Below are 16,823 nucleotides of genomic sequence, written 5' to 3'. Positions count from 1 at the left end.
GCCCAACGTTACCACAGTCTTTAACCAGTTATCATCATTTGCAACAATCAAAAGTGTGTACCAAACTGGAAACTATTACATTGGAAACATGATCCTGTGCAGAATGAATTCTAGCTAACCTCTGATTAAACAAACGTTTCCATAAAATACAATCAAGCTTCAAAATCAATATTCAAAAAATTGGAAAAAAAAGATTGACAACATGCTGCTCCATTCTAAATATTTAATAATCACTTCTAGTCTGATCAAAATTATTCTTTATATGCTTTCTTTTTTTTAACTGGCTGTTTCCTGATGGAATCCCTTTGCTTTTGTCTTGCAGGACCTGCGCAAACAGGTAGCTCCATTATTGAAGAGTTTCCAGGGGGAGGTAAGAGACTATACTTTTGTTTATCTTGTTGCTTCTGATTGCCTATGTTTACATCAGTCTAGTGTGATGTAGCCATTCAGTGGGGCTGTATGGACCAAGGGCTCTGCCATAAGCATGGAGCAGTTTGCAGGAGTAGGGTCCATGTGTGTTTATGTATATGAAAAAGGAATATATTTTGGTTTATACAAATGCTTAAAAAAGGCATCTGTTCGTATGTTTTAGGAGTTCTTGATATAACCTAAAAACATTACAAATACTCTAAGTGCTGCAGTACAATGGAAGATACACTGGTGGTAGGCTATCAGGCAGCTTAAAAACTGAAATCTTCCACCCCATCACAATTCTTCCACCCCATTTTCAAATGCCTGGGGGAAAAAAAAGATGAGCTGTACAATGTGCCTTGAAGTTCATGCTATTATGGATTAAGGTCTGGAGCCAGTTTCAAAGTCTGGAGGAGGGAGTGGCCCTCACAGAGAACACTGCCAGCAGCCCCCTTTCGTTTATAACAGTGAGGCTCCAGGTCAGGGGCTCCTGCTGATCTCAGCTGTGACATAGTGGAGAGAGACTCAGTATCTAGGGTAGGTCCTAAGCCATGTAGATCCTAAATATAATGTAAATGTTAATGTATATTATGTAATGTGCATGTATAAAATATATATATGTTTACATTGAAGAGGGAAAACGATGTATAGAATATGTAATGTGTAAATTTTCCCTCAAAGTTCAAACATTAGACTCTAAAAGAGCTTGTTGGACCCTAATGTTTATAGGTGATACTTGGAAGAAAAAATAATTACAGAAAGTTCTAACACTGTTGCTACTACTTCTGTTCCCAGAGACATTTTTCTCTTAAGAAAAGTCACAATTTCAAAAAGTCAGCCTGTAAGTATTTTGATGTGAGGTCCTTTTCTATGGGAAAGGAGGTTGCAGCCTGCCGCAGAGTTGTAGGTTTTGACTGTGGCTGACAGTGAAGCACTCGTTGCAGGTGGTGTTTTCCCAAACAGTAGTCAGGCCTGAGTGGAATTTTTGTATTGATTTTAATGGCTTTTGGATCAGGCCGAAACACTTTAAAAAGTAATGTGCTCTAAGGCTATGTCTGCACAGCCCTGCAGTTTGGATGACAGTGGTGTGAATTGCAGTGCTCACTGGTGTGCTGTGCTGTAACTCCCCTGTGTGGATGCTGTGAGCGTGAACTAAAAGATGCCTAGTTCACCTTAAGTTAGTGTCGGTCTACACCAAAAACGCAGCAGCAGTGCATCCACCTCAGTGAGAGGCGGTAGCTATGTCGATGGGAGAAGCCCTCCTGTTAACATAGTGCCATCTACACTGGATGTTAGGTCAGTATATCTGCGTTGCTTGGAGGTTTTCGTAGCTCTGAGCAACATAGTTATGCTGATGTCAGTTTATAATGTAGATCTGGCCATAGTGCTCTTTAAACAGGACTAAAAAGTTAATGTGAACTAGATAGCTTTTCGTTTGTGCCTGTTGTGCCCAGGTGGGGGAGTTACAGCACAGCAAGCCAGTCCATGCTGAAATTCATACCCCCATAGTCTGAACTGCAGAGCCATGTTAACAATTCCTGTTTCTTCACTGGTTTCCCTTGGTTGCATGGCATTGCTACCACACCAGAGGCAAAGATGGATTGTGTAGAGCAACTCACCAGTGTTTTTAACCTGTGTCAACTAGACCTGCTCTGAGCAGAGCTCTGAAATGCACTGATTAAAATGTCAGTGGCCAGTGTGTGCTAGTGCTTCCACTAGTGCAAGCACCTGTGGAAGCCACACGGAGAAATGTGAAGAAAAGTGCTAGTGCAGAAGACTCATGGGTCCGTCTGCTGTGAAAAATCCTGGAAATAAAACAAAATAATCAATTAATTCTGTTATAAGAAAAACAGGAACTATTTATATGTGACCTTACACCATAAGAGAGGTTAAATTTTTATTTAGAAAAAATTCAGATTTTAAATTTAAACTCGTACTTCCTAAAAAAAAATAATAATAATAATAAAAATTAGTGCATCAGAAGCTGTAAGTAGTGGCTGTAACCTCGTACCTTATGTGTTGTAGATATCTTACCTCAAAGAATGTACCACAGCTGCAATTGTGTAATGCCGATAGACCTTGGTCATTGGTGGGCGGGATCAAACCTGGGACCTCTGAAGCTTAATGTATGAACATAAGAATGGCTGTACTGGGTCAGATCAAAGGTCCATCCAGCCCAGTATCCTGTCTACTGACAGTGGCCAATGCCAGGTGCCCCAGAGGGAGTGAACCTAACAGGTAATGATCAAGTGATCTCTCTCCTGCCGTCCATCACCACCCTCTGAGCATCTACTGTATGAGCTAAAAGCCACGGGGCTGTAGCAGACTCATTAACATCTAGGTGGTCTAAAAGGTGGTGAGCTAAAAGCCATGTGGTTTTAGTTAAGGCTGTAGCAGACTCATTAATCTAGCAGGCACGGGGTCGCCCAGAGGATTCAGGGGGCCTGGGGCAGAGCCGGTCTTCGGAGGCAATTCAGTGGTGGGAAGGACCTGCTGCCAAATTGCCGCCGAAGAATGAAGTGGCTGTGGTAGAACAGCCTAAGTGCTGCCAATCACGGCTTTTTTTTTTCTTTTTCCCGCTGCTTGTAGCGCTTGTACTCACTGGGCGGCGCTCCGAGGCTTCGGCAGCACTTCAGCGGAGGGTCCGTCACTCACTCCGAGTCTTCCGCTGCACTGAAGGACCCGCCACCAAAGACCCGGAGCGAGTGAAGGGCCCGCCGCCTAAAACCCGGAGTGGCTCACGGGGCCCCTGTGGGGCCCGGGGCAAATTGCCTCACTTCCCCCACCCCGGCAGTCCTGAGCAGGCATAGGTTACATCTTTCCCCTAGTTGAGGAAAGCCCATCCTGAGCTTCAGAGACTTCCCAGTTGATAAGCTGAGAGGAGCCCACACTTGTAATGCTGACAGACCTGGGTTGTTGGCAGGTGGGATTGAACCTAGGACCTCTGAAACTTAGTGTATGAGCATCTACTGAATGAGCTAATGAGTCTGCTACAGCCATGTGGCTTTTAATGTCTAGGTGGCACTAGACAGGGACAGGGCACCACACCCAACAGGCATGGGTTACACTTGCTAAATGTGTAATAAGCTGTAAAATGATCATTTTACTGTTGCAGTTCCCATCAGAGCGTGGAGAGAAATTTAGGAGTATGTTTTCAGCAATCTGCATAGGGAATTAAGTGCGCCCATATTATTTTTGATGAGGGTTATATTTCTGATTCTTTGCACATTCGGCTGAATATGTCCCTCAAACAAGCAATAATTTCTTTGCTTGGAAGCAGTATGTTTTTTTAACTACTTAATTTTCCAAGCACAATTATGAAAACTTATCAGGTGAAGTTCCTTATATAATAGCAACACGTGAGGAAAAAGAATGACCTGTGTAAGTCAGTTTGACAATGGGAACATGCATATTAACGTTGCTTTATATGAATTGTAACGCTCTATAAGACTCTTTCACTTTGGTTTCCATCTTGTAATATATTGACAGAAGTCTACGTATGTGTACTACTTTTCTCTAATGAGTGGAATGCTGCATGCTCAAGTATGTGTCATAAACCCTGATCCTGCTACATTTAAAGAAGCTTCTCTGAACATGTCCTATCTATTTTAGAGAAATTTGCACTTATATAAATATATCAATGTTGCAGCGAAGCAAACCTCTGCTGTAGACTTACTGCACTGATGTAAATTACAGTTTATACTGGTTTAATTTGCTCTGGTAAATTACCAGAGTAAGACATGCTAGTATAAACCTCATTTTACATCAGTGCAGCATGTCTGCATTAGGGCTGGTGCTATTGTAACTGCATCTATGTTGTCACATTGGTGTGAATCTCTGTAAGGGTAGGTCTGTACTACCCACCGGATCAGCGGGCAGCGATTGATCCAGCGGGGGTCGATTTATCGCATCTTGACCCCCAAGCCTGTCCTGTCGACTCCTGTACTCCACTGCCATGAGAGGCGGAGGCAGAGTCGATGGGGGAGCAGCAGCAGTTGACTCACTGCAGTGAGTAGATCTAAGTACATCGACTTCAGCTACATTATTCACATAGCTGAAGTTGCGCCCCAGTATAGACCAGGCCTAAAACAGGCCTTAGAAACTCCTTTTATCTCTAGAATAACTGTCTTCATCATGACAGGTTTCAGAGTGGTAGCCGTGTTAGTGTGTATCAGCAAAAACAACGAGGAGTCCTCGTGGCACCTTAGAGACTAACAAATTTATGCTTATGCCCAAAGAAATTTATTAGTCTCTGAGGTGCCACAAGGATGCCTCGTTGTTTTTACCCTCATCATGTCAATTGTATATAAACATAGAATGGATGACTCTCAACCATGGTGTTCCTTAGAAAACAGTGCATCAGCCTTAATATGAAATTATTTCAGTAAATAAAAGAATATGAGCCCAGTTTCTGGCAAGTAATAATGCACTATCTACAGTTGGTTCACAAGTATTAGTCTTATTTAATAACTTATTACAAGCTTATGTGCTGAATGCTCCACAGAGCACAAGAGGCATTCGAGGCATAAGCTTTCCTCCATTTCAAGTCCTCCGAAGTTGTGCGTCTCACCCCACTCCCAGAGATATTGCAGCATGCATCCTACTTGTAATTTTACAATCGCTATGCAATCCTTCTGGAACTACCTTTTTGGGGTCATGCAAGTGTCATTTTCCCCTTTAGATACAGAATGGTTTTGCAGGGTTTTAAAATATTCTTATGCTGTTGGAAGTACCCATTGACTGTCCTTTGGCATGAAAAGAGTAGTATTAAATGTTTAGCAAACTTCTGCCCTATCAGGAGAACCAAGCCTTTACAGGGCTGCTGTAGGATGGCTCCATGTTGGCTGTGACATCATGAGCATAGTTCATGCTGGGAGGTATCCTGGAGTGGGGGAGCATGTGACATCAGTGGACCAGACATGGCTTGGAGGAGACGGTAAACTTAAAATCACTTACGTTTTCACCATCCTCCCTGTGCATAACGTGTGGAGCATTCAGCACATATACTTGCTGTTAGCTAATTTCTTTAAACATCTTCACTGGTTTCCTTCAGTAGTAGATGTTTTGCTTTTAGTTTGATCTCTCAAATTTTCTTTGTATTTCACTGCACAATATGGATGGATATTTATAAATATAAAAAACACAGCCAGAATGTTTTGTATTCTATGGATGTTTATCTAAATCAGGGGAAATTGCAGATGGAAACTGTTTCAATTACCAAATATCCAGTTTCCATTAGTTGCTGGAAAGAGCTGTTTTCATCTACAGATCTTGGAACTGCAGATTTTTCATGGTAACATTGAATGTAAAAGCCTTCTGAAATAGAATTTAGGATACTGCAAGTTCAAAAATATACTTAAAACAAATACAATAAGAAAACCTATTAAAGCAGAGTGCATGTGGGGGATCGCTAGCTAAAGGAAAAAAATGAAATTCTTAAGGTTCTGAAGTGCATAGTATAGTGGTGATTTTATCACACGTTTGTACAGTGAGCCTAGCCATAGAATACATTGAGTCCCAACAGTAATGTTACAATTACAGTAACATGGATGAAAAAACAGGCTATCAAACTAAAATGAAAAAATAATACAAAACAGTTTTAAACTTCCTGACTTATTTGGGACTAGACAGTCTACTTGAAGTATATTATCGTTTTTGTTATGATATTCATTCCATAATTAAGATTGCATTTGGATTTCTCTTATAAGCCCTCCTTTTAAAATCCACAAAAAGCTTTGTGCTTCACAACTGCTAAGTTAGTTATTTGACTTGTATATGTTTGTGGAAACTTTAGGGGGGACACTTAAGCTTGTGAGATGATGTAAATGAGGTGGTGTGAGAGGGAGGGATGAAGAATTAATAGAACAACGGGGCCCATTGGTGTCTTTAGAAAGTATAGAATTTTATAAAGAACGTAATTTTGTAGGTGTCTTAGCTGGACTCAACTGAACTCCACTTTCAACCTTAACACTTTTTTTAAATCATTTTTTTTTCTTTGTTTACAATCAATAAGTTGAGGGTGCTTCCAGTTAACTCTTCAATCACAGTATCCTAAAAGCCAGAATGAATAAATAATGGCCAGAGTATTTTATTATCCAATTATAATTTGTTTTCCAACTTAGAAAGGAAATGCCCTCTAGTTATCATCTAAATAAACATTGTCTGCACATAATATATAGTAGGTTGCAATGGGTTATCACATTTATATAAGCAGATGAACACTTGCACATGAAATCCTAAATATAAAGCTTTATGTTCTTAGGCTATGCTTTCTGTTACAGAAATAAATTTGCTTTGTGGAAATTTAATGTCTGAATCCATATTTGTGATGTCATCAAGTAGATATTAAGGCTGGGAAAGGATTTCCTAGGGTTATTAGCATTCTTTTCATGTGGCATAGCAGGACTGTCCAACAGGAACACACTAATCCTTAATTTGGAGGAGCATCCTTTAAGGCAAATACTCTGAAAGAGTAGACTGTGATCTTCTGTGACTGCCATATCTAGTTTTCTTCTTTCAAGACAAGTAGTTTTAGGTGTATTGCCATTCTGATGAGAGCACTCTGGCTCAGTGCTTAGCTGAATTGCTCTTTAAGCTATTGATTTGGTCAGTAGAGTAATTTAGTAATTGTCTATATGCAGACAAAGGAGTTGAAAATATGACCAGACTGGTGTACTGGAACTACTAATCATACCAGTGAAAGGGTGCTTTAATGAGTTCGTAAACAGAATGGCCTAAAAAAGTTCAGTCATCTGTTCTTGTCCCCTGCATTTTATAGGAATATTCCTTGGCTAATATCAATCTTTTCTTTTCTTTTTAAATTTACAAACCTGATTCATATGATTTCTTTCCTGTAAGTTCGCTCCATGATGGCTCAATTAGAATTGCAGTAGAACTATGGTTCAATATTCAGGCCAACTTCATAATTGAAAACACATTTTCTTCTCAAAAGCTGCAGCTGGTTTGGTTCTGCTCATGCAGAAAAGGATATAACCTTGCATAACATAGGAAATGAACGGTTGAGAGAGAAGCCAAATTCAATTTCAGTCAGATATTTTGAGGATAAGTCCATGATCTATGGAAGCAGGGGAATGAAAAGTGTGTGTATGTGGAAAGCAGCGTATTCAGCAGTCTATTAATCATGGCTAGCCTGGGTGCTGTTGTGTGCTGTTGCATTAGCACTGATGCTAGTACAGAGGCTGGAGAGCAGCCAAGCACTCCAGAAGTTAACCTCTTAAAGACCCTGAGCTGCTTTCTGTTGAATAAATGTAATTTTGTGGTCAGAAATAAATGCTTGTGATGTAGCAGGAGCTTTGAAAACAACAGTAAGGCAAAGCTATTACAAATTGCTCTGTGTTGTGGAAGTCAACAGCATACATCAAAATTCAGAGCTTTCATCTCATTGATTTAGGCCCAAAGCTTTGCAGCTTTTCAATAAAAGCCCCATTAAACAATTGTATGTAACAGACAATGTGGAGCAAATCTAATATTTCTACTAAATAATTGTTATCTTTAACATTCTTTCAACAGCTGCCAGTGTAGTTTTTTTTCTTTAACATGAACACAGAAAAAGGTTTTACACACTTTATTTTAATCTTGTGTTATGATCCTAAACTGCAAAAGAAAATCCTGAGCAGCTTGGAACAACAATGGTGCTGTTAGGTTTTGTTTCTTTGGTTTGTACAAATGTGTAAATGATCGATTTTGGCTAAGTTTGTTGCAATTTAGGCAAAGTCTTCCCCCAGGAAGGGGATTTAAATATATTTAGACATCTGGAAAGGGGTATGCTCTCTTCTTGATGAGAATGCAGGACACCCATTAATATCAATAATAGTTATACACATGGAGTGGGTAGCCTTTGAGAAAAGAAATATTATATTCAAAATTATTAACTTTACAAACTATGAACTCTGCTATAGGTGAGATGATGTTCAACCCCAGCACACAAGAGAAGAGTGTGACTAGCTTCCCCGCATCTGTTATACTCCCTGCACATGCAACTGGCATTCTATTCCATCCCAAATTACAATGGGCCTTATTCTCCACCCCCCACTTGCAAGATATGAACAGGTCCCACTGAAATCAATGGAAGTTACTCATATCCTGCAGTGGGAGAATCTGGCCCAGTGCAGTTCCTCTTAGAGCGCCTACTGGTGGTGGTCAGACTCCATGCTGCCTCCAATCTGGGACAGTACCTTAAGGCATATTTTCATTTTATACATTTAATAAATATTCCCTTCCCATGTGTTTCCATTTTTAATTATATCTGTGTTAGAAATTAGAGCTGGAGAAGGCATCTCATCCATCTTCCTGCCCTGGGCTCAGACAGGGAAGAAAAATATTGGCAGTCTTCTCAAGCTCTGTCCATAACACCACACTCTCTTCTATAACCTCCCTCCTGTACCACGCCCCTATCCCAGAGCAGCTGAAAGTTTCTATTGAAATGGTTAGTGGTGAAATAGCTAAAACTGACATTACTTTGTCACCAGACTTTAGAAACACCTCATTGAGAAGAATTGGGCAATTTGCACCTTTCAAAGGCATTATTTCTGTTTGTAGACTAGTCCTTAGTTTGCAGGTACATACCATTTTGTACAGGTTAAATGTCCCAAAGCTTCATTAAGAGAGTTAAGATTGCCTAGTGGTGCTTGGTGCCCTTCAGAACCCTGAATTCCGCTACACTCAGACCTCTGGAAATCAGGAAATACAAACTTACGGTACACTCCATCCCTGCTGCTCAACTTTACCTCTGTCCCCCTGGAGCTAGTAATAGCCACTGGCAATGGTTCAGGAAGGGAGAGGGTGCCATAACAAGTAAACATAAGGAAATTCTAGGAGAGTGTGCCATTGTTTATTGTGTTCCAGCGACGTGAATCACAGCATTAGATCTGCGTGCACTCCAGCTAGGTTCATTGTGCTAGGTGTGTAGTAGTATTGGATAGTAGAGGATTTAGTTGGAGCAGAGTGGGCATAACTGTTACTGTGATATGAAATGTACAGAGGCGTTTTTGTCATGTGGATCATCAGTAGTGTGGTGACATATGGCAGTCGTCTCTGGGGTTAATGAGGGGTACGAAGGCAGTGTGTCAGAAGGAATCCTCTGGGAAGGGTGAAGGGGTTGTAACATTTAGCAAGTCTAAGCTGATTTGCATGGAGTAGGCTCAGAGTTGGCGTGTAGGCCAGGTGTAGGTAGCTCCTGTTTGCTATGCCTGACCTACACTTGAGTCTTGCTATAACAAAGATAAGATGTTAGGCTTTGTTGTGCATTGCTCACATACCCTGTTCCCTGAGTGTCCTGTAACATCTGTAAGGGTAGAATGTTAGTATGTGTGTTATTGGCATGTCAGGTTTTGCTCAAAGGGGGCAGAGTTAAGGTGGTGTTTCAGGGGTGGCATATTCCTTAACTTGGATTTCCTATTTTCAGAGGTTTGAGTGTAGCTGAACAAAATGTTCTGAATCAGAGGGGTAGCCGTGTTAGTCTGGTTCTGTAAAAGCAGCAAAGAGTCCTGTGGCACCTTATAGACTAACAGACGTTTTGCAGCATGAGCTTTCGTGGGTGAATACCCACTTCGTCGGTTGATGAAGTGGGTATTCACCCCCGAAAGCTCATGCTCCAATACGCCTGTTAGTCTATAAGGTGCCACAGGACTCTTTGCTGCTTTTACAGCTCCAGACTAACACGGCTACCCCTCTGATAAAAGAATTCTGTGGTTCTGAAGGGCTCGAGGTACCCACTAGGCAACTGTAGCTCTGTGTTAAGTTTTGAGGTGTTGAATTTCCTTTTAAAAAAAAAAAAATCTCAGCATCTGCATGTACCAAAGCCCAACTCTCTGCCTCTTTTGCCTTGAGCTCTTTGGCAATGATTACTTCAACCACAGAATGCACTAGCTGCATGTTAGTCCCTTCACTGGCTCTACGGCATCTTGTCATCTCCCTCCTCCCCATGAACAGGTGGTTGTTGGAATGGGTCCTGCAGGTTGAGGAGCAGGGGAGGGAATGCAGGTACAATGCAGGGAGCGATGTGGAGTCATTGAGGGTGTTTTTTGAAGTGCGAGACAACTATGGAGTGAATGATGTGGAGCGTTTGGGAGGGGGACAGAGCTGAAGCCCCCTGACATTCCCCACTGCACATTTGACCCCCTTCTTTTCGTCCCCATCTTCCCTTCATTGCTCTAGTACTGCTCCAACATTCCTTCCATCACCCATTGTTCATCCCCATACCTTTTGCTGCTCCAGGCCCCCTCACATGCACATCAGCTCCACTCTTCTTTTTGCCACGCAGGGCCCCTGTTAACCTTGGAGGATCATGAGGAGGTTGGGAAGGTGGTGGGGCTGAGAGTAGTGTATGTACCAACTTGAGGTAGGAGGTGCCAAGCCTAGAGGTGCTGGGGCTCAGCCCTGGGAAGTGCCGGCACAAATTAAGCACTGACTTTGGTGCAGTGACCACAGCATGTGTCATTGGGCCACCCAGTTACTATGGCCAGGTCTGCACTCAACAGTTACATCGACCCAGCTATGTCACTCAAGGGTGTGAAAAATCCATACTCCTGAGCAATACTGTTAAGCTGACCTAACCCCTGGCGTAGACAGCACTAGGTTGATGGAAGAATTCTTCCATTGACCTAGCTACTGCCTCTTGGAGAGGTGGATTAACTAAACTGATGGAAGAACACCCCCTGTTGCAGTATTGAGTGTCTACATTGAAGCACTACAGCTATGCAACTTTAGCTCTGCAGTGTTTCAAGTGTAGACAAGCCCTGTGACAGCAGACTGCCTGGAAACAGTCTGTCACTTGAAAAGCCTTTAGTCTTGCTGTATATGTGCATTTCATTGTCTCTGGGTGTGTTTCTGCAGCACTCAGAAGGCATAATTGTGGCATGTGCAGGCATATCTGAGTTACCTTTTGATTGAGTTAACTCGCTCAAACTAGCACTAACAGTAGTGGTGTGAGTTAGCTACCACAGACAGTCCCACCTGGAACCCTGTGTATATACTCCTACAGCTGGCCCATGCTGCCACCTTGCCACTGTGGCTACACCGCTAGTTTTAGTGAGTTAGCTCAGATTAGGCCTACACATGCAGCCCCCGTTGCAGTGTAGACGTACCCTTTGGCTGAAGCTACAGAAATCCTGCTCTGGAGTGCCTAACTTAACCCTGAATAATTTCTTTAACATAACCAGCCCACAGGTACAGTGCGTGCAATGCACTAGCTGAGTTAAATCCCAAACAACTGTGATCAGTCTGGGAAGGGTTAGAGCCATAGTTTAAGCCCCAGATGTGCTCAAAAAGAGCTTGGGGGGGTGGGGGGGAAGTTGATTTTATTAACACACACTTTTTTTTTTTTTTTGAAGAGTGCTGTATCTCAGGAACCTCTTATTCAAATGACCCCAGATTTGGACCTCTATCCCTACTCTGCACCTGTTGGGCAGAGCAAATTTAAAAACAATCTGAGTCAGCATGTGGATTTTAGAGCACTTAAGAATAGTCTGTTAAACAGTAAGCAACTTTCAACCTTCACTATAGTAAAGCTTCTTTCTCTCCTTAAATTTAACTGTTTCAGTGTGTGGGGGGTGTATTTTCCCCTAAATTTATGGGAAAAAGCATCTTTATGTAACTATGACTACTGCATCCACACTAAAGGTTGGACTGCATTAACTATACATATTTAAAATAGGTGTAGTTAAAGGGTTACTGCTGATTAGAGGCTGTGGTGGGAGGCTGAAGGACAGGTTAGAAAACCACTCAGTTTAGCATGGTGCTACTTTTCATACTGGGAAGTTGGACGGAGCTGCATAGCACAGAAATTCAAGAAAATGGCTACTCTGCTCCCTAATTTTCATTGCGTGGATGAGGGTTTGGCATTATTGCCCTAGCCATGTCTAGACTCCACTTTCCAACACGTGCCATTTGGGTCTTCCACATGCATGCAGAAAGGCATATTGACACAGGTCCTGGGTCACTGCACTGATTGCACTGTGTATTGCTCTGCTGAATGTGCCTCAGCCCCTGTTGAGCTGGATGTACAGATGCAAATCTCCACTCTTGCTCTATGCTACTTATGGGTGTGGAGGATCAAATCCTACAGGCTGTTAATTCTTGCCACTTGGTTTGCTTGTGTTCCAAATATTCCCTAGGCAGGGGGCAGGAGGCAGATTAACACAGGGTACGTGGGATCCAAGTTCAGCCGCAGTTAGAAGGGACCTGAGCACAACAATGACTTGAAGGCAGAGCAGTAGGTGGCATGAGCAGTGAAAAGCGCAGCATTGTCATTCACTTGTAAATACCTACTGGGATGGGATGGGCAGGAGGATCAAGGACTTCAGAAGTCAGAGGAAGACAAGACTCGATCCTGTGGCCCTGGGATAGTAAGCCCATCTCCAGGAAGGGCATGGTTGTTGGCTGGGAAGAACAGAGTGTATCTGGAGATGCTTAGACTACTTAGGCTATGTCTACAGTACCGCGGTAAGTCGATCTATGCTATGCAACTCCAGCTACATGAATAACGTAGCTGGAGTCGATGTACCTTAAGTCGAGTAACTGCAAGGTCTACAGCGCAGAGGGTCGATGGGAGAGACTCTCCCAGTGACTTACCTTACTCTTCTCGTCAGGGGTAGAGTACAGGGGTTGACCGGAGAGCAATCTGTTGTCGATTTGGTGGGTTTTCACTGGACCCGCTAAATCGACCACTGGTGGATGGATCTCAGTGCGTCAATCCTAGCTGTAGTGTAGACATAGCCTTAGGCTGCCTTGGGGACAGAAGATCTGGAACTTTGGAGGATCTGAGTCCCATTTATAGTGTCCTACAAACAGGGCTTTGGAGTGGAGCCCCGAGCTGGAGTACGGAGCAGCTCTGGAGCAGTGGAACTTCAGGTTTTTGCCTGGAGCTGGAGCAGAGCCAGAGCACAGCTCCAAAGCCCTGCATACAAGTGTAGGACTTGAAGGGTCAGTAGGTCATCTAATCCTGTCCCCTCTACTCAAGGCAGGACCACGTAATAACTAGACCATTCCTGACAGGTGTTTGTGTAATCTTAAAAACCTCCAATAAGGGAAATGACTCAGTGTCCCTAGACAATTTGTTCCAATGCATAACTACCCTGACAGTTAGAAAGCTTTTCCTGATGTCCAGCCTAAACCTCCCTTGCTGCAATTTAAGCCCATTGCTTCTTGTCTTGTTCTTAGAGGTTAACAAGAACGTTTTTTGTCGTCCTCCTCATAAAAACCTTTTATGTACTTGAAAACTGCTACTCTGTCCTCCATCAGTCTTCTCTTCTCCAGACTAAATAGTCTTTCCTCAAAGGTCATGTTTTCTAGCCCTATAATCATTTTTGTTGCTGTCCTTTGGACTTTCTCCAGTTTGTCCCTATTTTTCTCCAGTTTATCCAGATCATTTTGAATTTTAATCCTGTCCTCCAAAGCGCTTGCAATTCCTCCCAACTTGGTATCATCCACAAACATTATAAGTGTACTCTTTATATCATTATCTAAATCATAGATGAAGATATTGAACAGAATCAGACCCTGGACCAATCCCTGTGGGACCCCACTTGATATGGTCTTCCAGCTTGATTGTGAATCATAGATAACTACTCTCTGGGAACGGTTTTCCAACAAGTTTTGCACCCACTTTATAGTAGCTCCATATAGGCTGTATTTCTCTAGTTTGTTTATAAGAAGATCATGCGAGACAGTATCAAAAGCCTTCCTAAAGTCAAGATACACCACATCTACTGCTTTTCCCCCTATCCACAAGGCTTGTTACCCTGTCAAAGAAAGCTACTATGTTGGTTTGACACGATTTGTTCATGACAAATCCATGCTGACTGTTACTTATCACCTTATTATCTTCTATGTGCTTGCAGATTGATTGCTTGATTATTTGCTCCATTATCTTTCTGGGTACTGAAGTTAAGATGACCGGTCTGTAATTCCCTGGGTTGTCCTTATGCCCCTTCTTATAGATTGGTATTATATTTGCCCTCTTCCAGTCCTCTGGAATCTCTCCCATCTTCCTTCAGTTTTCAAAGATATTGGCTAATCTGTTTTATCTAATCTTATCTTTAATCTGCTGCTGTTGTCTTTATGCCAGATAGCTTTTGATCAAACTGTAATGTGCTGGTAAATGTAACTGGTGTACATGTCCCTAGGACTGTATTACTTAGAAGGTGGCACACATGTGCACTACATTAGAGCAACTGTGTTCACAGGCTTCCATTGTTTCCATGATAAGGCCCCATTTTTGTTCTATCTATACCATATGCTGTAAGCAGATTCACAAGCTTTTTCTTAAACGCGTCATTAAAATCCTTTTAAATGTGTTTAATTTATACAAATAATCAAACAAAACAGTTTTTTCTTTGTGTTCTGTCACCTGTGAGTTTCTAATTTAAAAAAAAAAAATTCTCAGCCCATTGGTTCATGATGCAGATATTACTGTTAGCATTAAAAAAGGCAAGTTTTTAATCTTAGAAAAGATACTGTACAGTAAGTGGTCTCTAGCATGCATTGTGTATTGCATAGCTGTTAGGATGCATCACCTTTGAAACCGACATACTAATGGTTTAGATGAAAAACAGGCCTGGTTCTTTTGTAATTTCTCCAAAGAATGAATTGTATCATTGCTTAATGTTAATAATACTTACTAGCACCAGTGTTTGATTGCCAGGCGGTTCCTCCAAGAATTATGGCATGGTTTAAAAAAGCGAAAAGCGTGGTGACAATCCTTTACTATTCTTAATGGCACTTCCAAACGCCAAAGAAATTAAATTCAAACTACGTTAAAAAGAGCTAATTTTGTAATGCAAAATGACAGGAGTAAAGAAATTCTGGATTGAGTGTGTGTGTGTGTGTGTGTGCGCGTGCATCCATGCGTGCACACCCTTAACTCAGTCGGTTGTATCCCAGGTTATCCTGTATATAGAGACCTCTGCAACAGGAAAAATGGGACCAATAAAGGATTTTCGTTTGGTTAGTTACGTGAAAATCTATATTTGTCAGGAATCTATCAAGTTAACTATTAGAGCTTTAAATTTATTTTTATAATTAGTCTTTGCAAAGTTAATTGGATATATGAGCCATATATTTTAAGGTGGTAAATTAGTTGCAGGTTGGGTACAGTATAATAAAAGGATATTTATTCCTTAGAGTATTGGAGGGTTTGTGAGGATGAATATCACAAATGTACATCCAGTGGTGAAATGTAAAGGGATCAGGACTAGAAAATCCCTATTAAATCTCCACACAGGTTATGCATGTCTGACATATTTTATGTGCTGCTAACATTACTATAATTATTAAAGCACTGACATGGTCGTTGAAATACAAGGCACAGACGACAATATGATCCCTTCCCTGATGAGCTATATTTGGAATATTGAATTGCAAAAAAATATATATGTAGTGATCTAACTGTGATCCATGTTGAAAGTCTCAGATCCTTTAGCTCCTCCATGGCTGTCATTGCCATGTGCCTCTTTCTCATTCTGCATCCAGAGTTTTTACCCATTGATCATGTCATCACAACTGCCGCTCTTGTTAAGTGTCAGTGAAAGATTCATTGACAGCTGGAAATCCCAACTTCCCCACTAAAAGCTTTATGTCTTGTGCTGTACCTTTAAATTCTAAAATGCAGCAGTGCAATGTTTGGTCTGTGACTGTACTGTATGAGAAAGTATTTAGTTCAGTACAGCCTGTTCTCCAGTGCAGTCCACTCCTTTCAGATCAGAACACTGAATCTAGGGGATTTGTGGTAGTACAGTCTCAGACTTCCAATTAGTATTGAACTTCCTCAAAGCATAAAGAGTTAGAGATTACAAATTAAAGTGATGGGTTTTACCTATCTCTGTTTGAACTTAACTAGACACGGGTCTGCTGTAACTCAGGTAGTTCTAATGTAAACTTAATCTTCCTAGACTTGGACAGTGCTCACTAAACTCATGGCCAGTTTCTGATCTTTGTAATATGTGGGTAAATCCAGAGCTCAGTCGAGTGATTTCATTGGCATTACCCAGGTGTAACAGAGATCAGAATCTGACCCAGTGTATATAAATTAGTCTGTCCAAGCTAGTATGGTGGTATGCCAATAATTCATCTGTCGCACTGGCGACTAAGGATTGGGAACAGATTAAGGAGTCTCTCTGGTCTAGTAGACATATAATTATGGAAATGATTTCTTCTGTCTGTGGGCTGAACTTCGAGCTCTGTTCAACAACTCATGAAAGAGCTTGACCTTGGAAAATAAGGTGGACAGGAGGAGGATTGCTCACACACTAGTTTCTTATTTCTGTTATCTCCATATAGCTCCATTGGTATTTTAAAGATGAACAGTATGCTAAGGAGGGAGGATTGCTAACACACTAGTAGTGTCTTATTTCTGTTATCTCAATATAGCTCCAGTGGTATTATCAAGACAAATA

At 41.6% G+C, this 16,823-nt stretch overlaps 1 protein-coding gene across 21 annotated transcripts in view; it reads left to right on the top strand.

Moving 5' to 3' along the window:
- The window catches only part of CUX1 (cut like homeobox 1), a 417,182-nt gene that overhangs the window by 176,211 nt on the left and 224,148 nt on the right, over nt 1–16,823 (top strand). For all 21 annotated transcript variants that reach the window (XM_044993433.1, XM_044993434.1, XM_044993432.1 and 18 more), the window contains one exon: nt 323–370. In XM_044993433.1, coding sequence (XP_044849368.1) covers nt 323–370 — 48 coding nt within the window. The remainder of the gene's footprint in view (nt 1–322; nt 371–16,823) is intronic.

Source organism: Mauremys mutica, chromosome 19 (assembly GCF_020497125.1).
Source record: "Mauremys mutica isolate MM-2020 ecotype Southern chromosome 19, ASM2049712v1, whole genome shotgun sequence".
Taxonomy (NCBI): Eukaryota; Metazoa; Chordata; order Testudines; family Geoemydidae; genus Mauremys; species Mauremys mutica.
The sequence above is the reverse complement of the archived record's forward strand: the minus strand, read 5'-3'. Positions and strand labels throughout refer to the sequence as shown.